General features: G+C 57.0%; 2 protein-coding genes and 1 pseudogene across 4 annotated transcripts; all 3 read left to right on the top strand.

Annotated features, from left to right (window-relative positions):
- Positions 1–49: 49 nt before the first annotated feature.
- On the top strand, positions 50–7655 carry LOC102093366 (uncharacterized). Of its 3 annotated transcripts, XM_021284976.2 has the most exons (8): positions 50–573; positions 660–773; positions 1105–1230; positions 1319–1405; positions 1862–1962; positions 2230–2302; positions 2520–2591; positions 2756–7655. In XM_021284976.2, exons 4-8 carry the CDS (start codon positions 1324–1326, stop codon positions 2809–2811), a joined length of 384 nt encoding a protein of 127 aa, XP_021140651.2. In that variant the 5' UTR covers positions 50–573; positions 660–773; positions 1105–1230; positions 1319–1323; the 3' UTR covers positions 2812–7655. The 3 variants fall into 3 exon arrangements, with proteins under 3 accessions (XP_021140651.2, XP_005500608.3, XP_064933793.1); XM_005500551.3 differs by lacking the exon at positions 2230–2302; XM_065077721.1 differs by having other exon boundaries at positions 2520–7655.
- Positions 7656–7823: 168 nt separating this feature from the next.
- Positions 7824–15816, top strand: SLC7A3 (solute carrier family 7 member 3). The gene is made up of 12 exons (XM_065077711.1): positions 7824–8011; positions 9979–10387; positions 10596–10754; positions 10841–11003; positions 11105–11217; positions 12615–12837; positions 13012–13151; positions 13232–13334; positions 13506–13717; positions 14323–14489; positions 14761–14869; positions 14980–15816. Exons 2-12 carry the CDS (start codon positions 10018–10020, stop codon positions 15111–15113), a joined length of 1893 nt encoding a protein of 630 aa, XP_064933783.1. The 5' UTR covers positions 7824–8011; positions 9979–10017; the 3' UTR covers positions 15114–15816.
- A 1735-nt stretch (positions 15817–17551) lies between these two features.
- LOC135580709 (serine protease 23-like) lies at positions 17552–20853 on the top strand (annotated as a pseudogene).
- Positions 20854–21959: the final 1106 nt, after the last annotated feature.

Below are 21959 nucleotides of genomic sequence, written 5' to 3'. Positions count from 1 at the left end.
GCGGTGGGGCGGGAGCGGTAAGAGTCGCCAGCAACCCCAGGCTCGCCGGCCGGTTCCGACCTGCTAGGTCACGTCAGCAGCACCCTGGCCATGTCCTACCAGAGCATCTTCGAGGAGCAGTGCCGCACCATCGTCAGCCTCCTGCTCGGTGTTGCTGCTGCAGCCTTGCCCTCCCCGGGACTGGCGGACGGCAGCTCCCTGTGGCTCGACCCCACTGGGCCCGCCACCTCCACGCCACTGCACGCCTCGCCACCACTCCGTGAGTGGGCCCTGGACAGCGCCAGGCCCGCTGCCCACCCGAACACAGATGCCGGTGAGGCCACAGCCCTGGGCCTGGCCCATGGGGACCCCCGGGCTCTCCTGCCGCCCGGTGCCAACAGCTGCCCCGGCCAGTGCGGCCCTGCTCCCGCCTCCCACGGACCCTGTCCTGTAAAGCAGCCCAACGCAGCACCACACAGCCCCCGGGTGGTGCCAGGCTGACCGTGTCCCGGGTACAGGCTCCTCCGGCTCTGCAGCAACCCAAGGTCGGCAAGAGGCTCAGTGCTTCGGGAACAAGGATCTCCCAGTCCCAAGGTGAGTCAGGTCTCTGAAGTCCCAGTCGCCGAGCCCCAGTGCAGCAACTGCATCCGCGGTGCTGCAAAACCCTCTCTCTTCCCCAGGTACCAAGCTGACGCTGGCTGCCAAGTCCAGTCTGCAGCATCCCAGCGGGGCTTCACAGCTGGCACAACCTTCCGCTGCTCCCAAACCTGCCCCCCGGGACACAGGGATGAAAAGTAATTCTGCACCTGCCAGTTGCCTCATGTAAAGCGGGGAAGCTTGTGGGGACTGATGGTGCAGCGAGGAGGGAGAAAGGGGAGGCCTGGGCTGCAGCACGGGACAGGGAGCGGGCAGGTCGAAGCCCAAGAAAAGCGCTGGTGCTCTAAGCACTGCCTGGCCTCCTGCCAGGCAGGAGTTGGCTTGCAGCCCTCACCCTGTGGTCTTGTGGGGTCGCAGGGGGGCTGGTGCCCGTGGGCCTGGGATGGGTAGCCTGGCTGGGCCCTGGGCTGTCCTAGGTGTAGCTGCTTTGGGGTGGCAGCCTCTGTACCTCATGTTTGTCCACTATAGCTCCTGGCAAGGTTGTAGGTCGCAGACAGCGCTCCCAGAGGCTCTCTTCAAGGATTCCTCTTCTGGCTTCTCGTTCCTGACTGTCGTCACTGGGAAAAGTGCCTTCCCACAAGCGCTTTTGCTCTGGTAAGGGTGTATCTGGGCAGAAGTCCCTGAGGCTCCGGTGTTGTGGAAGGCAGAGCTGCTGCTGCAGCTTTTGATGTGTCTGCTGCAGGGTCAATGCTGATCCCGGGAAAACGACAGGAGCAGGCAGTGTGTGCTCGGGCTCAGAGGAAGGACAGTGAAACGCAGACTGGAAATGGTAGGCAAAGTCTGTTTCTCTTGACAGGCACTCAGCAAAGAGCCTGAACAAATCTGGTGCTCTATTTCATCCATAGTACAGGGAATGGCCCTGGCCAGCATATGTTGCTGTCAGGGCACTCTCCGAGCTGTAGGGGGGTATCGTCCCAGACAGGGGTGGGGAGCTGGAGTTTGCTCCCCTGTAGAGAGGAGCCCCCCTGGAGCTTTCCTGGCTCCTGACTGCCAGAGGCATGCTGAAAACCAAGTGTCCTGTGAGTGTACCACAGCGAGCAGAGTATATGTTTCTCCATTGGGCTCTGGTGGATTCTTACCTTGTATCAAGAAGAGTGTGGGGAAACACGGGCAGCTGCCTCTGAGCCCTGCAGAGGATGAGGAGGCTGTCTCTGCCCTGCTGGCCTGTTTGAAGAGAGGCTGGGGATGACAGTTATATTTCTAGTGGCAATGCTTGTCTTCACAGGTAGGGTTGACCAGATGTGGGAGTCTGTGGAGCTGTCTTTTTTTAGTGAGTTGGTTCCTGGCCTGACTCCAGGGTGTGGAGATGCAGTGGCTGCTGAGCAGGTAAGAGCCAGCTGTGTCCTGACACCACAGGGTGTTCAGACGGTAGCTTGGGCCAGCTGTGCCGGAGGTGGGAGGTGATGGGGCTTGGGGCTGCCAATTTCTGGGCTGGCACCTGAACTGCTTCAAATTTTCCCTGGGTTTTACACAACACCTTGTGCATTTGCTGCAGGTCAAATTTTTACCACCTTTCCAGTGCTTAGGGAACCACAGGCTCACTGTTTGGGGGTGACCACCCCCTGCATCACACTTACACCCTGTCCTTGCCAGTCTGCAGGTGATCAGCTGTCCCAAGAGCTGAAGCGTGTAAGGAATGAGCTGGAGCGAGTGAAGGGCGAGCTTGGTATGAGGGGCTGGTTGTTTTAGGAGGCTGTGGTACACCTGTAATCTAGATGACACCCCCTGCACTTGTATCTGGAGCCCAGTGTCTGCAGCTCAATGGGGATGGGGCTGGTGTCTTGTCTGGGGACAGAGCAGGATCCCAGCCTCTGCCCCAGAGGGTCTGGGGATGAGGTGTTCAGGATGAGCTGAGCAGACAGCTACTTGCCTCCTGCCTGCAGCTAAGAAGACCGCTGAGTGTGAAGCATATCACCAGACGATCTCCTCCTTGCAGGCTCAGCTCAGAGCAGCAGGTATGTTCCCTCAGCCCTGGGTGGGCTGCATGAATGCTCCGGTGATCCCTTGCCAGTGTAACTGTGGGCTGCAGGGTGGAAGGGACACAGCTCATGGCCTTCCCTGTGGGGAAGGTGATGACTGCCAGGAGCAGCAATGCTTTGATGCTGCCATTGCTCCCCAGGAATCTGTCCAGAAGGCGCAGCAGTGGAGGAGAGTGGTGACTTGGGGAGTGACTGACAGCTAGCACACGGGGACACTCGTAGCAGCCACTTCACAGAATCACAGAATGTCACTTGTCTGTTATATTTGTGGCACTCTTGAGTTCATGGGTTTTTCACTCCTTCTGTTTAAAATAAAGGTGTCTTTCTGCAGTGGTGGTTGCTGTCTGCTGGGGCAGGGCCAGTGCCTGGTGCTGCCTGCTGCTCTCCAAAGGGCTGGGCAGAAAGGGCAGGGCTGTGTCCAGCTGTGGCTGGTTCTGCTCAGCTGGAAACTTGAGGTCTGCTGTGTGGAGAAGGTGGGTGCTTGGGGGATGGAGGCACAGCATAGCTCTGGGGAAGCCTTTTTGGACAAACCTGGTGCTTCCAGGCAGGATGCTTGGATGTGTGGGTGGTGGCAGACAGTTGTATGGGCAGGTTTCTGCCTTAAACTACCTTCACACTGGATGTGAGAAGAGCCAGTGCTGGCAGATGGCACATCGGGCTTCTGCAGCCGTTAGCTGTTACTTACCATTTTACTAGCTGGCAGCTTGTGTCAGTGTCTAGGTGGTGGGGAAGCAGCACTTGGGACCTAGTTCCTCACTGTTCCTGCCTGTCAGCACAGGAAGCTCTGTCCTGCTGCCTTCTCTCCAGCAGGCTGACACAGACACCTTGTCGTGCTGCCTCGTGTCTGGGTGAGGATTTGGAGAGTCCCACTGTTTGGCGCTGGCAGCCCTCAAGGCTGGGCCAGGAAGAATGACCTCCTCCTGCTCCCCTGTGCTCTTGGTGGTGTTTCTGGCCACCCTGGTATGCCGCAGGCAGCCCACACCCCTTCCTGCAGTGGCTGCCATTGCCTGTGCACAGGTGTGGCTGTGTGGGGACACTTATTCTGCTGTCTCCCACCCCTGCTCGGCACTCAGTCGCTGAGGTGAGCAGCTGCGGTGCTGGTACCATCTGCAGTTTTCAAGAAGAGTGATTACAGGCCTGTCAGTCTCGCTTCAGTGCCTGTTAAAATTATGGAGAAGGTTATTCTGGGGGTTATTGAAAAGCACTTGAGAGACAGTACAGTCACTAGTCATAGCCAGCACAGATTCACAAAGGGAAAGTCCAAATTAACCAACCTAATTTCCTTTTTTGACAAGATCACCTGTCCAGTTGACCATGGGAAGCCAGTAGATGTGGTGGGTTTGGATTTTAGCAAAGCTTTTGATATTGCCTCTCACAGTATCCTTCTGGATAAACTGTCCAGTGTGGGGGACTATGGTGGGACCATGGATTCGCTGATGGAGGGCATGGAAACAGAAATTAGCCTTGAAGATATTAAGGCCTGCCTGTGAGAGAGATGGGAGTAAAGGAGTATCTGGAGATACTAAGGTGTGCTTGTGAGAGAGAAGGGAGTAGAAGAGTAACATTGATGACAGCAAAATTAGCCCATGAGATGTTACTGCTGTAACTTGTAACCAAGAGTGAAGAGACACACGAATTGGTAAAACTGTATAAAAATGCACTTGTGATAATAAATCACATCTACTACTTTCATCCTGGAAGATCTTGTCTATGTTGTTTGTCAGTCTCAACGGCGACAGTTCAGCACCCCACTAGAAAAGTCCATCATGTCCTGGGTAAACAACTGGCTGACGGGTCAGGCCCAAAAGCTTATGGTAAATGAGGTTACAACAGGCTGGTGGCCAGTCACCAGTGGGGTTCTCAGGGCCCAATTTTAGCACCAGCGCTCTTCAATGTTTTAATAAATGATCTGGGTGTGGGAATCTCGGCTACATTATGTAAGTTTGCTGATGATGCTAAACTAGGAGAGGTATGGACTCCCTTGAAGGTAGAGAGTCAGAGATCTGCATCGACCTGTATGGCAATGGTTTTTACTACTCACAGATTGCTGAATGAGCCCAAATTAAGTTTCACATCAGTTATTTAGCTTAAGTAAATGTGTACTAAATAGAATGAATCACCTAGTATCATAAGGTTGCTGAATTATAAGGTCTGCTGAATTTTCTGAAATCTTAAAGTATTTGCTGTGAAGTTCTCATATTTACCAAACTTCCATCAACTTCGTGTAAACAGAAGCTGCTACACTGAACATCTGTGAGATAGAGCCTGTTTTGCACTTTGCTGTTGTTCAGACAAAACAACACCTTCAAGGCTACGAACTATAAACAATATCTACAGCTAAACAAAAGAAAGGCCCATCAGTAAAAAAGAAGTGAGAAATGTGAAAAAGTGAGAAGCAAGAAGACCACAGCCTCAAACATCGCTATTGAACTAAATAATGGTGTGAGGGACAGATGGATAGTCTATAAGGATACAAAAATCAAGAGATTTCTGTGTGGGGGGGAACCTCTGCAAAGGCACCCAGCTCAAGCCAACCCTCCTGCTATACTACTCCATTAAATAATTTATTTCTATGAACTCTCACGCTGAGCGTTTGCTTCGAGAGACCTGCTATCCAGACTTCGGAGCAACCTGACATTGGGCCTATGGAGAGGATGGGAACAGGCTGAGAATAATGACTTTGAAATCCTAGCCAAGCGATATAATGAATTGGATGTGCACATATAACCCTTTGGCCATAAATACATATAATCCCGTACATGTTTTCCCTTACCCTCTATGTCTCTTAGACTTAAACCGTTGATTAAGTCTGAGGCTAAGTTTGGATCCCACAACACCCACGCTCCTCTCTGAGAAGTTTAGAAAGCAAGGGGGTCTGTTATGAACCTGGTGCCTAAACAGGAGGGCCTTCCTCTACCCTTGTGCATCTCCTGTCCCCATATAAATCCCATGTAAGTCACATATAAATCACTAGAGGGACATGAGACTATTAGAGCGTGTCCAGAAGAGGGCGACCAAGACGGTGAAATGCTTTGAAGGCAAGACAGGAGGTCGCTCGGTTTGCTCAGCTTGGAGAAGGCTGAAGGGTGACCTCGTCACAGTCCACAGCTTTCTCACAGGGGTGCAGTGGAGGGGGAACTGCTGATCTCCTCTCTCTGGTGACCAGAGATAGGACACAAGGCAACTGAATGAAGCTGTGTCAGGGGAAGTTCAGATGGGACAGTAGGAAAAAGTTCTTCACTGAAAGGGCAGTTGGTCGCTGGAACAGGCTCCCCAGGGAAGTGGTCACAATACCAAGCCTGTCAGAGTTCAAGGAGCATCTGGATGATGTACTTAGTTCTGTGAGGATCAGGGAGTTGGGCTTGATGATCCTTATGGGTCCCTTCCAGCTTGAGATATTCTGTGATTCTATGCTCCTGTCATGGAAGGTGATGGGGTTCCAAGGGCTGAATTTTATCTGTTTCTGCAGGGCTTTTGGCCCCCTCTCTGGGCTGGAGCCACTTCCTACCCTCCTTGGTGCTGGCTGTTCACGCCCTGCCACTGTTTGCCTTCCTGCTGCTCCTGTTGGGACGTGTGCTTGGCTCGCTCCATGCCTCTGCCTGCTCCCAGCCCTTGGCCTATGCTGCTGGATCAGAGCCCTGAACTGGGTGGAGGGGAGAGCTGTAGTCTGGGGGGTGAGGATGTGGCACTGCCACATTGGATGTGGAGCTGCAAGTGAGGTCTGGGAGCGGGAGCCATGTTTGGTGCCCCGGTGCTGCTCCCTGCCCGAAACTTCCTCCCAACATCTGCTGTCGCAAGACAGTTTCTGGGAATAGGCAAGTCTTGGTGTCATTCCCCCCTCACGACTCTGCGTACTCAGCATCTGCTTGGCTAGGCTGGCGTGTGCCCCTATGGAGAGCCCTGATGTGCCCATGGTGCTACTGGTCCTACCCGAGAGCACCCTCAGCGATGGCGACACCCGCGGTGCTGCAGGCAGCGGGGTTTTGGCTCAGCAGGTCCCTGCCTGATACAGGCAGCCCAAGAAGCAGCAGGAAGCGCCCACACACTAAGAGCCACGCTGCGGGGGATTTCTAGATCTTGATCTCGGGCTCACTTCCTTAGTGGGGAGTGCACAGCCAGGAAGGGGAGGAGGCGTGGTGAGCCACGGTTCATTCATCTTCCAGGGCTGAGAGCGTGAGGAGAGCCTGCGTCACTGCCTGGCAGTTGCGCTCACAGGATGCTGCGCGATTTCCCTCACCTTGAGGTCATTTTGCTGAGCGGAGACTTTTTGTCTCCCTGGCCCTCATGTGTCCACCCCCGGGGAAGGCGGGGTGGGCAGACACCCAGCGTGAGGCCCGTAGAGCCCTGCCCAGTGCTCCTGCCTGCTCCGCTGCCAACGCTGGAAGCCTGTTGCCTCTGCATCCTCGGCAGCAGCGCTGAAGCAGAGTCTTGCTCGCGATGCCAGCGAGGGGCTGACTCACCTCCCAGCATCGCTGCCTGTTTGAGTGGGTGCTCACGCCATGTGAACGCTGGGTTGCATCAGGAGCCAGTTTTCTGTGTGGCTAGTCCCAGCCTGCCTGCTGGAGGGAAGGCTGCTGGCAGCCGCCTCGCTGCTGGCTGCCGGCCTGAACAGTCCTCCCAAGACTGGTGTTTCTTATCACTTAGAGCTGCCTGTTGCTCCCGCAGCAGAGTTGAGGAGGCTGTAGCGGAGCAGTGCGGGCGTTGGCCGGGACCCCCTCCCTGCGGAGCACATGGGGATCGGGGCAGAGCCCCCTCCGCCTTGGGCTGGGCTCCGGCCACACTCCCTGCGTCAGGGCTGGCCTCCCCACTGCGCCCCAGCCCTCGCCTCGCTCCCATTCCCGGAGTGGGAAGGCCGGGCTAGGCTCTGCCCCCTCCTGGCACATCTAGGTTCGGCGGACCCTCAGCCGACCTCTCCGTGGCTGATGCCGCCGGCCGTACGGTCCCCTGCCCTGGACTCGACATTGCCGCCCACAGAAGTCGCACACCCGGGGGCCGAGTCGCGTCTGACCCGCCCCCCCCCCCCCCGCCCCGGTTCTATTTATGACATATCTATATACTATATATATATATATATATATATACACTTTTTTTTTTTTTTAAATCTGACGGGTCTCAGTGCGTGGAACTGGGCACGGGTGGGGCCGAGAAAAGACAGACTTCCTGGGTCTGCGGGGCGGGTTTGCGGGGCGGCCACCCCGGGGGCGGGGGTGAGCGCCGGCGCCTGTAAACGGGGCGGCTCGGGGGGGTGCGCGCGGGCAAGGGGCGGGCGGAGACGTTACGCTCTCCAACCCCTTCACCGGCAGAGGCGGCGGCGCCAGTCTCCAGGCGAGCGGAGCGGAACGGGGCCGCACCGGAGCAAGCCGAGCCGTACCGAACCGAACCGAACCGAACCGCCGGTGAGTCGCGGCAAGCGCCGCTGCCGGGCCGGGCGGGTCCTGGTGCAACGGCTGCCGCGCTTGCATCAGCCGCCGCCCGCACGTGGAGTCGGTACGGGCGGCAGTCGGGTCCTGCCGCGGCATCCCTCTCCCGTCCCGCCATCTCCGGGGCAGCGCCGGGCTCCTTGGCGGGACGGAGCGCGGCTGGCAGCCCTCGGGATCAGAGATGCCCCCACGGGGGTTGGGACGAGGCTCTTGAGCGGGGGCTGGCGGGCCCCGGCACTTGCCCCAAGCCGTGGCGGCATGTGGGTGGGCAGCGGGATGCGGGTGGGCAGCGGGATGCGGGTGGGCAGCGGGATGTGGCAGACAGCGAGAGGGTCCTGCCGGCGGGAGCTGTCGCCCGGCACGTTGCATCTCCTCCTCTGCGCACTTTCCATTGCCAGCATGACAGCGTGGCTTTTTGTGAGTCACCTCCCCGGCCATGAGCCGAGCCTCCCTGGAACCAGCCGACCCGGCTGAGCAGCTTGCCCTAGACCAGCTCTGACGGGAGCTGCTGGGGGTCTCGGTGCATAACGTGCTCCTTTCACTGGGCACGGCGAGTCCCAGCACAGCAGGGCCTGCCGGCGTTAGGGAGGGGAGGCTCTCCCACATCTTCCTGCTTGGTTGCTGTTCGCGCTTTTTTTCTCCGCCGCTGCTCTGTTTCTGCTGCCAACCCCAAGCAGAGCTCAGGAGGAGCTTCAGAAACCCTCGGAGAAATCGAGCAGAACTGGAGAGGGCAGCCAGAGCCGTGCAGGCAGTGGCTGGGGGGTGTGCCAGTGCTGGGGCACTTGTTCCCCTGAAACGTGGCCCAGGGGCTGCCCTGAGCTGGGAGAGATCCTTGGGCCAAGGCTGAATGTGCCACGTACCAGCTCAGGAGGAGGTTTCTCCAGAAACGGGATGGTTTGCTGGTTATAAGGAAGCTGGGGGCTGCCGCTGCAACTGTGGTAATCCCTTTTGGTGGAAAAGGGTCACAAAGTCATCCTCGTGTGTACTTTACGCTGATCCATACAGCACAACGTTGTTGCTGCCCCGGGCACTTGTCTGGAGTGTGTTTCATTTCCCAACGAAGGGAGCAGCAGGTGGGGAGAAAGGGCTGGTGGACGAGTGGTCCAGTGCTGGGCACAAGGTGCCAGCTGCAGATCTGAGCATTGGGAAGCTGCTTACCTTGTGGCTCCGCTCAGCCTGCGCAGGCTGCCTGCTCTACAGAGTGCTCATCTTCCAGAGGTTTTTGGGGATGAATGGCTGCTGTGAACAAAGGGAGTGGGGGAGTGGGGGTATTGCACATTTAGGGCAATTGCAGCCTGCGGAGTATACAGGCTGCTCAACAAGGACTGCCAGCACGCAAGGGATGTGTGCTGGGGTCCTGCGCTGTGCATCTGGCCATACATCTCTGCCGAGGGTGTAGTGCAGATGCTGGGAGCAAAGGAGGAATGGCAATGTCCCAGTAAGTCAGCCCAGCCTGCCAAATCCTCTGCTGGAGGAATGCTTTGTCTCACTGCCATCCCTGTTGCACATGCCCACGCATAAGGCCTGAGGGATGCTCCAGCAGTCAAGTTTGGACTGAGGGATCTCCAGGCTGCCAGATCAGTCTGGAGTTGCTGGGAGACAGTGGGCAAGCTCTGGGACATGCCCGGCAGCCCTGTGGTGGAGACCACACAGGGCTTGTGCAATAAGCCTGTTTCCCACTGTGGACTTGCTGGGTTTCTCCCTCGCCTTGCTCTCCTGGTGCAGAGGCTGTGCAGGTATGGTGTGCGCAGCCCCATGGTGCTTTGAGGCAAGCTGTTGTGGTCTCTTCCCCACCAGTGTGGTGGGGGCTTGGTGCTGACGGGTCGACCAGGAGCAGGCGCACAGCTCCTGTGGGCATCACTGCCTGCCCTGGTCCCTGCAGTGTGGGTTCTGCTGCCTGCAGGGCACTGAGCTTCACGCTCCTCTGGTCCCTTCTCTTGCAGGGGTTTTGAGCCGCTGAGCACCACCCACGAGAGGACAAGATGTTCGGGGGGAAAATGACCAGTGTTGGGAAGAAGCTGATCCGCCGGCGCATGGTGGATCTGAGCTCTGAGGACACTCATTTTGCTCGCTGCCTCTCCACGCTGGACCTCATAGCCCTGGGGGTGGGCAGCACATTGGGGGCTGGTGTGTACGTGCTGGCTGGGGAGGTGGCCAAGGACATGGCTGGTCCCTCCATCGTTCTCTGCTTCCTGGTGGCTGCTCTCTCATCGGTACTGGCTGGACTCTGCTACGCAGAGTTTGGGGCACGTGTCCCCAAGACTGGTTCTGCCTACCTCTACAGCTACGTCACCGTTGGTGAGATCTGGGCTTTCACAACTGGCTGGAATCTCATCCTCTCCTATGTGATAGGTACGGGGCCAGGCAGGGTGATGGCATGTGTGCCCAGGCTCCTTCCAGCACTGCACTGGCAGTGGGGGGGTGGCTCATGGGGGCAGCGTGTGGTGCTGCAGGAGCTGAGTGTGGGGTGGGATCAGCAGGGAGGTGGGTGTTGGGATGGGAGTGGCTGGTGCTGCTCTGCCCTGGGCTTGGACTGATGAATAGGTTTGTCATTGACCAGGTACAGCCAGTGTGGCTCGAGCCTGGAGCGCAGCATTCGACAACATCATCGGTAACCACATCTCCAACTTCTTCATGAACAAGACCACAGTGCACGTGCCAGGGGTTCTGGCTGAGTACCCAGACTTCTTTGCTGTGATATTGATTGCACTGCTTACTGGTGAGTGTGTAGGAGCAGCTCTGTGGCACTGCAGGTGGTGGCATGGGAGCCTGGAGAGTCCCCACTCACCCCTTCTGTCCCTGCAGCATTGTTGGCCTTTGGCGTTAGTGAATCCGCCCTCGTGAACAAAATCTTCACGGCAGTGAACCTGGTGGTGCTGGGCTTTGTCATCATCGCTGGCTTCGTGAAGGGAGACATCAAGAACTGGCAGCTCTCAGAGAAGGACTACATCAACCGCTCGGATGTCAGGTGAGGAAAGCAACCATGCCAGACCAGGGTCCGTCACAGGGCTAGCACCAGCCCCGCTGTCCACGCACCCCATGGCAGCTGCTCTCTTCCCTCCTTTCCAGCAAAAAAGCCTTCGGCTCTGGTGGCTTTGTCCCCTTTGGACTGGAAGGGATTCTGACCGGTGCTGCCACCTGTTTCTACGCCTTCGTGGGCTTTGACTGCATCGCCACTACAGGTACCAAGTTGGGTGAGGGTGGTGCCGGCATTTCCCCAGCGCAGCTAGCAGATGGCTGGGACCTGCTGGGGAGGATGCTCTGTGGCGTGGGAAACAACCTGTCGCACCATCCCTGGGAGGCCTCCCCGTGGTAGCTCTGTCCCCAGCTGGGCCAGCACAAAAGGACTCCCAGCCTGCCCTGCCCCAGGAAAAGGGGCTCCCCACACTGCGCGGTGGGAGCGGGGCTGCACCCTGACTGTGCAGGCAGCTCCCAGGGCAGCAGGGAGCCTTTCCGCTGCTGAGTCGGGGCTGCAACAGCGCTGGGAATTGCTAGTGCCTCCTGGTTATTTCCCAGCTTCAAGCAACATTTTTCTAAATGACTGAGTTCGTGCAGAACCGCCGCTCTCCGGAGCACAGGAAGCCCTCTTAATTTCCTCTCATTCCTCCAGGAATCTACTTAGTGGGTGGCTGGTACAGGCTGTTCTGCCTGACCTCCCTGCCTGTGCCTCCCTGCCTGTGCCTCCCCGCCCCCAGGAGCTGCCCGGCAGCTCCTCTCCATCCCTCCTACGGTCCCAAGTCCCTTGCTGGGGAGCAGGAGAGCAGGGCTTTTGCAAAGGCTGGGGAGCAGAGGGCACAGTGCTGTGTTGCCCTGCCCATGCAGACAGAGGGTCCACTTTCAGCAGGCTCTGGTGGGGACAGAGAGCTGGCACGGCCGGGGGGGCTGCGAGCCCAGCTGCCAGGCAGCCGCATGCCTGGAAGCGGGGGCTGTAGCCACGTGCTTCTGTTCTCAGCGGTCCTGAAGCCTCTGCCAGCACAGCAGGATGCTGGGGACCCCTCCTTTCCAACAGCCCCTGCCTGTGCTGTCATGGAAGGTCCCTGCTGCAGCTCATCCCCCAGAGCCCGCTGCCCTGCTCTGTGGGTGCTCTGGAGCCCTTAGTACAGGAAAGACATGGTTCTGTTGGAGCGGGTCCAGAGGAGGCCACAAAAATGATCGGAGGGCTGGAACAGCTCTACTGTGAGGACAGCCTGGAGAAGAGAAGCTCCAGGGAGAGCTTATTGTGGCTTTTCAGTACTTAAAAGGGACAAATAAGAAAGATGGACACAGACTTTTTAGAAGGGCATGTTGCGACAGGAGAAGGGGTGATGGTTTTAGACTAAAAGAGGGGAGATTCAGGCCAGACATGAGGAAGAAATTTTTTACAATGAGGTTGGTAAAACACTAGCACAGGTTGTCCAGAGGGGTGATAGATGCCTCATCCCCAGAAACATTCAAGACCAGGCTGGATGGGGCTCTGAGCAACCTGATCTAGCTGAAGATGTCCCTCCTTATTGTAGGGGCGTTGAACTAGATGAGCTTTAAAGGTCTCATCCAACCCAAACTATTCTCTGATTCTATGCTGCCTCTTGTCTCCACACAGGGGAGGAAGCCAGGAACCCGCAGCGCTCTATTCCCATTGGCATCATTGTGTCCCTCCTCATCTGCTTCGTGGCTTATTTCGGGGTCTCTGCGGCCCTGACCCTCATGGTGCCCTACTTCCTCCTGAACAAGGAGAGTCCCCTGCCTGAGGCTTTCAAGGCAGTGGGCTGGGAGCCTGCCCGCTATGCTGTTGCTGTTGGATCGCTGTGTGCCCTCTCCACCAGGTAGGACTGTCTCTATCCCTGGTACCTCCTGGGGACCAGCAGCAGGAGTCCTGGCTGCGCTGGTGATTTGCCCTGTCCAGCTGCTCTCCTGCTCCCAGCACAGAGCTGGTCCTGACCCTGTGTAGGTGTGGACAGCTTGCCTGGCAGGCCCTGAGCCATCTCTCCCCATGGCAGCTTGCTGGGCTCCATGTTCCCCATGCCCCGTGTGATCTATGCCATGGCAGAGGACGGGCTGCTCTTCAAGTTCCTCTCCAACATCAACAGCCGCACAAAGACCCCTCTGTCAGCCACCGTTGCCTCAGGTCTCCTTGCGGGTAAGGCTGCCAGCTGCCACCTCACACTCAGCCCCATGGTGATCTGGAGTCATTGCTCATGCTGTGTGTCCTCATTGCAGCGGTGATGGCCTTCCTGTTTGACCTGAAGGACCTGGTGGACCTCATGTCAATTGGCACGCTGCTGGCCTACTCCCTGGTGGCGGTGTGTGTGCTCATCCTCCGGTGAGTGCCTTCTCTCGTGTGGCAGTGCACGGCGTGGATATGCCGTGTGTCAGTCCTGGGGCTTGTGGCCACAGCTTTTTCCTGGGGGGACACAGCCTTGGGAAGCTGCCCACTGTCCCCTTGGGCTGGGAAGTTCCTCGGGCTCCGCTGCAGCTTGTTTCATCTGCTCAGGTACCAGTCCGGGCAGCTGAACTCCTCAAAGGCCATGGAAATGCTGGAGCTGAATGGGAATGAGGAGGAGAGGGTGATCATGAACCCCATTGTTACCGCTGCCAGTGCCCAGCAAAAAGAGACACTGTCTCTGGCAAAGCTCTTCAACCCACCTGGGGACATCCCCACCAGGATGTCAGGGCGCATTGTCTACGTCTGTGTCTCTGTTATCGGTGAGTGACTGGGAGCTGGTAGCCGATGTCTCCCCCAGCCAGGGGCCGGAGTGTTTTGGTGTGTCTCTGTAGAGCCAGGAAGGGATGGTAGGCATACTGGGCAGAGGAGAGCAGGCATCAGACCTGTTCTGCCCTGAGCAGGGTGCCAAGCGCAGGGCATGGCTGAAGTTTGGGATGCGTGGGGGCTGATGGAGGACACGGGTGCTAAGCCAGGCATGTGTGGATGGTCATGGGAGCTCCCTGTGACAAGCCTAGCCCAAGCTGGCCACCCAGTGAGGGTGGTCCCCAGGCCCAGAGAGTGCTGGGGCTTGGCCAGCAAGGCTTGATCTGCCCATCAATGGCTTCATTGTGCAGCCAGAGTGGGGAGGCTGAGCCAGTCCTGGGTAAGTGTCAGAGCTGGGTTCAAGCGCAGCCGGGTGCAGGCTCCCCTTGGCTTGCTGGGCTATCGAGTTCCCCTGGCAAGGCAATTTCCTGAGGCATTGGGATGGGTGTTGGAGCCACCACGTGACCAAGAGGAGTGGGTACCTCAGCCCAGCTGTTGGTGAGGCTTGGGGCCCAAGGAGACCATGTGCCCTGCAGCCTCCTGACTGCCCCCTCCATTGCAGCTGCACTGATCACTGTCATCTGCGTGGTCCTGACCCTCAAGGTGACTGCGCTGAAGAATGCCAACGTGGGCTGGATCACGGCTCTGGTGCTGCTCCTTGTGGCTCTGCTCATTCCCACCATCATTGTTTGGAGGCAGCCGCAGAGTGACGCACGGTTGAATTTCAAAGTGAGTGCAGCCCCCCACGGCCTAGTGTCTGCACCCCCATGGGCCCCTGGCAGTGTCTGGGCCACTGCAGGGTCTGCCAGGACTCACTGCTGAGCAGTTACTGTCCAGGAAAGCCCAGGTTCCTGAGACACGGCTCTCCGAGGTGCAGTCCCCAGCAGAGAAGTGCCAAGATGCTCTCTGGGCTGTGGGAGCCCTCTGTGGCCAGGTGCATCCTCGAGCCTGGCTGCGTCCCTCAAGGTGCAGCTGACATGGCATCTCTTGTCCCTCTCAGGTACCTTTCCTCCCACTCCTGCCAATCTTCAGTATGTTCGTTAACATCCTGCTGATGGTACAGCTGAGTCCTGGCACCTGGGTGCGGTTTGCCATCTGGATGGCTGTGGGTAAGTGTCCTGCAGAGGGGAGCGTGGTACTCACAGGGTCTCCCCTGGGCAGCTGTTGCCCAGGGTGGCAGCTCACTGCTGTGCATTTCAGTGTGGAAACTGTCCTGCAGGTTTTATGATTTACTTCGGCTATGGGATTCGGAATAGCGTGGAAGGGAAAAATGCAGAGGAACCCTGTGCCACAGTAGAAAAGCCCCTGCACCACCCTGGAGGGGACCTTGGCCCCAGCACTGCTGCGATTTGAGCAACCGGGCACCAGCACTCCGTGGACCTCTGCCAGTATTCCCACTCGGGGACAAGGTCATGATCCACATGGTACATCCATCCCATCCCACAGGGAGCAAGTCCCAGGGTCAGGACACGGAGCCGGGCTATGCGCTGCCCTTTCCCCTCGCAGAGCAGTGGTCACAGAGACACGTCCCCAGGCTGGTTGGGAGCGCTGGTGGCCTGGGGCTGATGTCTCATCCCCCAACCCTGCCAAGTGGCAGTGACACCAGCATGGCCCTCCCATCATGGAAGATACTGTCAAAAATGCTGCTTTCCCTGCGCACAAGAGTCCCCATGTGATGGTGCAGCTCTATTTGTTCCGTCTGTCCATGTGGCTGTGGTCACCACCTCCTCTTTGTGCTTTCCAAGCACCAGGTGTGTACATGGCAGCTATGACTGGAGCCTTGTGATGAGGCTTGTGTCTTGTTCTGGTACTGTCAGCATCCCAGTGCTCCTTGGCAGCACAGGGCTCAGCTGGCCAAAACCCAATTTGTGCCTGGGATTCGCATCCCACACTGAGCCCTTTGCTGTCCCGGCAACACTGCTTGGTGTGAGCATCTCACTTGGTTGTCTGTGAAGATGTCCGCAGTGTAACCACACCAGTGTCCAACCTCGTATGCTTTTGTATAGTTGGTATTTTAACATTGACTTTTATACTTATTAAACTAAATGTCTTTTAAGTGCTCGGCTCTGTTGGTCCCGCCGCATCTTGTGTTAATGCCCTGTAGTCACAGACCCCGCGTGCTGCTGGGCTGGGTGCCAGGCTGGTGCCAGCGCAGAGCAGGGCTTGGCTGTGCTGGGTGAGCTCCCTGCCCTAAAACTGCCATCTGGAGCCACCAGCCCTCACACTGTCCCCAGGGACCGTGAGCCAGGAACCATGGAACAGGGCTCCAGGCCAGCTGTGGGCAGGATACCAGCCTGCCATGGCTCTGCCCTGCGGGAGCTGTGCTGCCTGGGACTGTGTCACCAGGTCTCAGGGCAGCAGCTCCAGTCAAGTACTTGGAAATACCTCCTTGAAGCTCCAGCAATGGCCTGTGGAAGAAGCGTGGCCAGGAGCTGGGCTGCATCCACATGAGAAGATGATGATTTCCCTGATTCTGGTCTGGTCTAAATCAGCCCTGACAGATTATTTTGCAAAATAAACTAATTTAGGGCAGATGGATCTTGCATGGTTTTAGCATCTCTCTCTGTTTCCTGGCAGTGGAGCAGGGTCACTATACAGTCAGTGGTGAGGTCACCCACACCATCAGCTCTGCTTGGGCCCTGGGCTAGAGCTCAGCCTTGCCCCAGGACTGTGCCTGGGGGGACAGTGCTGCAGCACCTGCTCTGGCCCCATGCCAGGCACTGCCTGTCCTGCTGCCCTGGGCCAGGGTGCCCTGCCAGAGCCTCCAGCTCCAACCCTCAGGTGCAGCTGACTCTTGGTACTGGCTCCTTGCAGGTGCTTCCAGCTCTCCAGGTCATGCCAGTGGCTCGGTGTGCTGCACTGGGTCCCATCACCCTGCCTGGTGCGTATCTTCTGGCTGGGGGCAGCACACGGGGCCCTGCTGAGCCCGCAGTGCCCCCAGCACCTATGCACCTGGGTTCAGGTGCTGTTGCCCAAGCTTAGCAGGCAATGGGGCAGTGATAACGGCTGCAGCTCTCACCCCCTGGCTTGGCACTGCTGCATCCTCCCATGCCTTTCCTTGTGCACATGTCCCCATGCATGTGTGCATGTCCACACGCATGGCTGTGTGTGAGTCTGTTCGTGCCCATGGGCATGTCTGTGCCTGGCTCCAGGCCATCCCACTGAGCACTGATGTCCCATCCTGGGCACCCATTCGGACTGGCAGAGCTCTGGACATGGAGTGGGGTACTGGAAGCCCTGGGCAGCTCCCACTGGGACAGCCCAGCAGGGAAGCAGCCGTCTGGCAACCACTGGTCTGTGTCAGTGTGGTGGGCTGGTGCCATCCTGCCATGGGTGCAGGTGCTGGAGGGAGCACAGCAGCCCTGTCCACCCCCGTGCCCCGTGCTGGGCACCCTATCCACCCCCGGGTCTCATGCTGGGCACCCTATCCACCCCCGTGCCCTGTGCTGGGCACCCTATCCTTGGCTGCCTGCCCCAGCCCTGGGACTCTGCATCCTTCTGCCATCTGCCTCCTTCTGCCCCACCCCAGCTGGCAGAGCTGCCAGGGATGGCACCGCATCCTCCACCAGGCAGTGCCTCTGCCTTTCCCAGGCCCCACTGGCATTATTGTACATCTCGGTGCATCAGTTGGTGGGTGAATAACACCCAGCCTCAGCCCCAGCATGTTGCTGGCACAAGGGAGCAGCCCGTGATGCTGCTGCACCAGCCTGCGTGTGGGCTGCTGAGATGCTGTGAGAGCAACCCAGGGCTCCATCGTGCAGAGAGGGGCCCGGATGGAAGTGTGTTCCTGGGTGAAGGCTGTCAGGTGCTGGGGGCTGCAGGGTGTGCTTTCCCGTCCTGTGCCAGTCTGGAAGGGGCCATTTTCAGGTTTGAGAAAATGCAGCAAAAAGCACATCCTGGCTTTGCCAGTGAGGGGCCTGGTCCCCAGCCTTGCACGCAGCTGCTTGTCGTTTGCCTCATCAGCCAGGGAGTTTCCACCCAAATTCACAGCACAGGCTGTGTTCTTGCTTGCCGCCCAGCCATGGGCCTCTCTGAGGCAGCTCCAGCCCTGGCAGAATGGCTGGCAGAGCCCTGGAGGGAGCCAAACAAGCTTGGAGCTGCTCCCCTGACTGTGCCTCTGCTGCAGCATGGGTGCCAGGCAGACTGGGCACAAGCGCGGGCAGCAGGGAGGGCTGGCTCCTGTTTCAGTGCTGTCTTGCTGGCTGTAGTGCTGTGGGAGCTGCTCAGACAGGCCCCTCCGGGGCTACAGCCAGGGCTTGGTTTGTGGTTCCCCTCTTGTCGTCCCACCTGGATTTAAAGGGGAGCTGGAGGGCTGTTGGCTCTGGCTGCGTTTGGCCCCAGCCATGCTGAGGGGCAGGCAGTTGGGGCAGCATGGCAGTGATGACATGCTCTGGCCGTGGGCCATACTGGGGATGCAGCACGGGTGGGTCAGGGAGTGCAGAGAGCTGGTGGGTCTCAGGCCCTCTCCCCACTTGGCTCCAGCCCATCCCGTGACTTTCATAACCCCACGCACTGCCGCATGTCCGGTGCAGACCCCAGTTACCTCCAGGGAACAAAGGGCTTTCCCGGTGGAGGTGGGATCGGAGCAGCTCTCTCTGCACACCAGCTGCTTGCTGAGGAAGAGCCTTTGGGGAGGCTGCTGAGAGGAGCCCATGTGGCTACACAGGCTTGGGACAGGATGGAGATGGAGGGCTGTGTCGCTGAGCGGCTGGAAGGAGAGCTGGCACTACCAAACCTGTCCCCTGCACTGCGCCCCTGCCAGAGCAAGGATGGCCCTGGCACGTGGATACAGCAGCAGACTAAATTTTAAATTGGGTACAATGATCTGTTTAGGAGCTAAAATAGGCTGGCTGGTCTGCACTGCCCTGTGACATCAAATACTTCAACCCAAGGAGTTAATGTGCATTTTTCTTCCCTGCAGCACCAGCAAGTAGGTACTGTCAGATCCTCCTCCCCACAGGTGACCAGCTAGTGGAGTGGAGCTGTGTCAGCTGCTCAGTGGGACGCAGCCATCAGCAGGGCTCTAGTCCTGGAATCTGGGGAATACACCCTGGGCTAGATGGGGTTACTGGTGCAACGGAGCAAACTCATCAGCTTGTGGTGTTTCTGCAGCAATCTTGGGTCGCACTGTAGGGCCTCATTGTCCAGGAGAGCTCCAGGAGAGCAAAGCCAGTGCTGGGTGAGATTCCTATCTCTCCTTACTCACCCAGCTCCAGGCAGGTCCCAGCCTTTCTACTTTCTGTGGTTAACAGCTTAAGTACGCATGACCCAGTAGATGGTATGAGGCTGTGAGTGGCCGATAATACTCCCGACCCTGAGCCGTGGCAGGTGGCCAGCTCTCTAATCGTGCAGGCTTAACGCTTTCCTTGCTTTGCTTTTGTAGGTCTGGCACGATGACTCGCTGCCAGGTGGTTGCTCTTCTCTTGCTCTCTTTTCTTGCCAGTGCTGCAGCTGGTAGCCTGGTTCCCACTCCTGTTCCCCCGTCTGTGCTGCAACTCACCAAAGGGCAGTTCATGTCACAGCCCATCCTGAAGCTGACAACACGCTGCAACGACACCTGCACCCAGCAGGAATCTGCCCTGGTCCCTGAGGACTTCCAGAAATAACTCTCTTACGAGATGTTTTATCCCAATGGCACCCACACCCTCACCGTGGTAGAAGTGAGTCTGCCGGTGAGTGGTGCAGAGAAGAGACAGTGAAGTGGCATGTATGACATAAGTGGCAGATTTATGGCACAGACAAGTGATTTTCCATCAGCAGGAACCACTTGCTGAAGAACTACCCCTTCTCTGCCACTGTTGGGATGTGCACAGGCTGCACAGCTGTGCTGGTGTCTGAGCAGCGCATGCTCACTGCTGCCCACCGTGTTCACAATAGCAAAGACCGTGTGAAGGGGGCCAAGAAGATCAAGGTGGTGTTCCTGATGTTGGCACAGCCAATGGGATAGGGACAGGGAGGCTGGTGATGCACTGGGCTCAGGCGCAGCACACATAGGTGCCCATGGACTGGATCCAGGTCCCCAATTTGGTCAGTATGGACTCCAGCTATGCTTTTCTGGAGCTGAGCAGGCCATGCTAGTGCCCACACATGAAGCTGACGGCAGCTTTGGCAGTGGAGAAAATGGCTGGGAAGAGGATTCATTTCTCAGGGTTTGACAGTGACCAGCCAGACGAGTTGGTCTGCTGGTTCTGTTGTGTGGAGGGTGAGATGGTCTGTCTCATCTACCAGTACTGTGATGCCTGGGGCATCCCACTCCAGGGTGTTTGGCAAAGTGTGGGATCCCATATGACACAAATGGGAGAGGAAGCCGATCAGGGTCTTCTGAGGGCACCAGTGGCTGGAAGCGTCTGGGAGACACCACAATTGTAATGTTGCCATTCATCTGACAGCTCTGAAGTTTGCTCAGATTTATTACAGAATCAAAGGGGACTCCAAAAGCTGAACACTCACACTGAATGAGAACCACAGCCTGCCTCTTCCCCTCCCCAGTGCAGATAGCTTTGACTGTGGTGTTCCTGAGTGACAGCGTGGGCGAGAAGCCTGAGAAGGAGCAACGTTTCCTGGCAAAACTGCTCCACTTTATTCTGTTCTCTGTCATGGAGGGAGAGAGTCTCCACAGATTACAAGGCATCCAGCAGAAACTCATTGGAATCCAAGTCCTGATGCCACAAGAAGCCTGAAGGGTGGTTTAAGCTCCTTTGGTTGGTGCTGGCCTGAACTCAGCATCAGGGGTCTTTGCAGAAAAAGCTTGCCAGTCAGGGTCAGGGAACATGGCCTCTGCGTCCAGCATGTTAACACCTCACGACCTGGAGAGGCAGCCACTTGTTTGGTGCTAAGCTGTACCTGGTTTCTCTTGGGTCTCATCAAGTCTCTCAGTCTGTTTGCTGCACTGCCCAGCTTGGTGCTGTCCCAGCAATGAGAGGACAAAGGGTTTTCTCTCTTAATATAGGACCTTTGTGTGCTGATGAAAGGTGACTGAAAGGCAGCCCTGGAGCCTGAGTCTTTTGGGCACAGAGTGTGGCATGGCCAGGAGCCCAGCCAGGGCAGGAGAGGCTGCTCTAGGATCCTGGCAGCCACCATGCTTGGGAACACTCTTGGCAAGGACATCTCTTCTGACTGATGCAGCATGGTGCCATGTGGGTACCTACACATGGCAGCACAGGCCACAGGCTGGGAGCACCTACTGACTTGTAAACTTTCTCATCTCTCTTTGGTTCTGTCTGGGATTGCTGTAGGAGGAAGGGATCCTGACATCTACTACAGCTGCAGTATTTGAGATGGGTTCTTTTTGGCAAATACATGCATTTGAAAAAAAGTCTGCACAAATCTCTTTGCAAAGGTTATGTTGAAAGAGGAAAGGTGCATAGATTGCTTAGCTCTGGTTTGGGACTTGCTGAAGGAGACACTCTTCCTCCAGACTGAAGTGAACGCGACAGGGAGATCTGTGTAGAGCCGAAATCACAGTATCTTGCAAAAATAGGGACTGATGCCTCCTGCAGTCATAAAACAGCCCAGGCACCTGACTGAACAGATCTCTGCGTGTTCTGTCACATACATAGAACTGGTGTGTCCAGCTGGCCACACCAGGCTCTTCCAGGAGCAAATGGAAAGCTTGCCTTATGTTTCCTTACCTCATACACAGGAGATTCCTTTGCTAATCCTAGAATTTAATGGCAGATATCTCTCCCTGTCTTCCTTAAGTTTTCCCATTTCCCTGCTCTGTTTGCCCAGGCAATTATTCCCTCTGTAATTCATACTCTCCATGAAGGACCTCATGCTGCTGTGCCAGCCTGGACAGATGACTGCTTGTATTTTTGCTCTTAGGTCAAATGTCCTGCTCCTTTTCACAGCATGTCAGGGGGAGCTGCTTCACAGGTTTCTCAAAGCTGTCATTGCTTAAACCTGCTGAAGACTAAACATGCAGTTCCTTCAAGACCTGTGACAGTTGTACAGGCACAGCAACCTGACTTGCAAAACAAACAGGTAGGAGACATTTCAACAAGTGAAATGTAAAACCCCCCTTCCCCCAGTTAAAACTTGCAGTTATCAAGACTTCAGGGTAATGTGAGTGTTAAATTAATTTAAATTGTATGCCTGGTCTGCAGATGGGTGTGAAACAGTTTCTATTATCTTGGATGAGGTAATGCATGAAAAATCACAGTTACACATTATTGGGCAGGGACCAGCTGCTATTATTTA

This window comes from Columba livia, chromosome 12, assembly GCF_036013475.1.
Source record: "Columba livia isolate bColLiv1 breed racing homer chromosome 12, bColLiv1.pat.W.v2, whole genome shotgun sequence".
Classification (NCBI taxonomy): Eukaryota; Metazoa; Chordata; class Aves; order Columbiformes; family Columbidae; genus Columba; species Columba livia.
The sequence above is the reverse complement of the archived record's forward strand: the minus strand, read 5'-3'. Positions and strand labels throughout refer to the sequence as shown.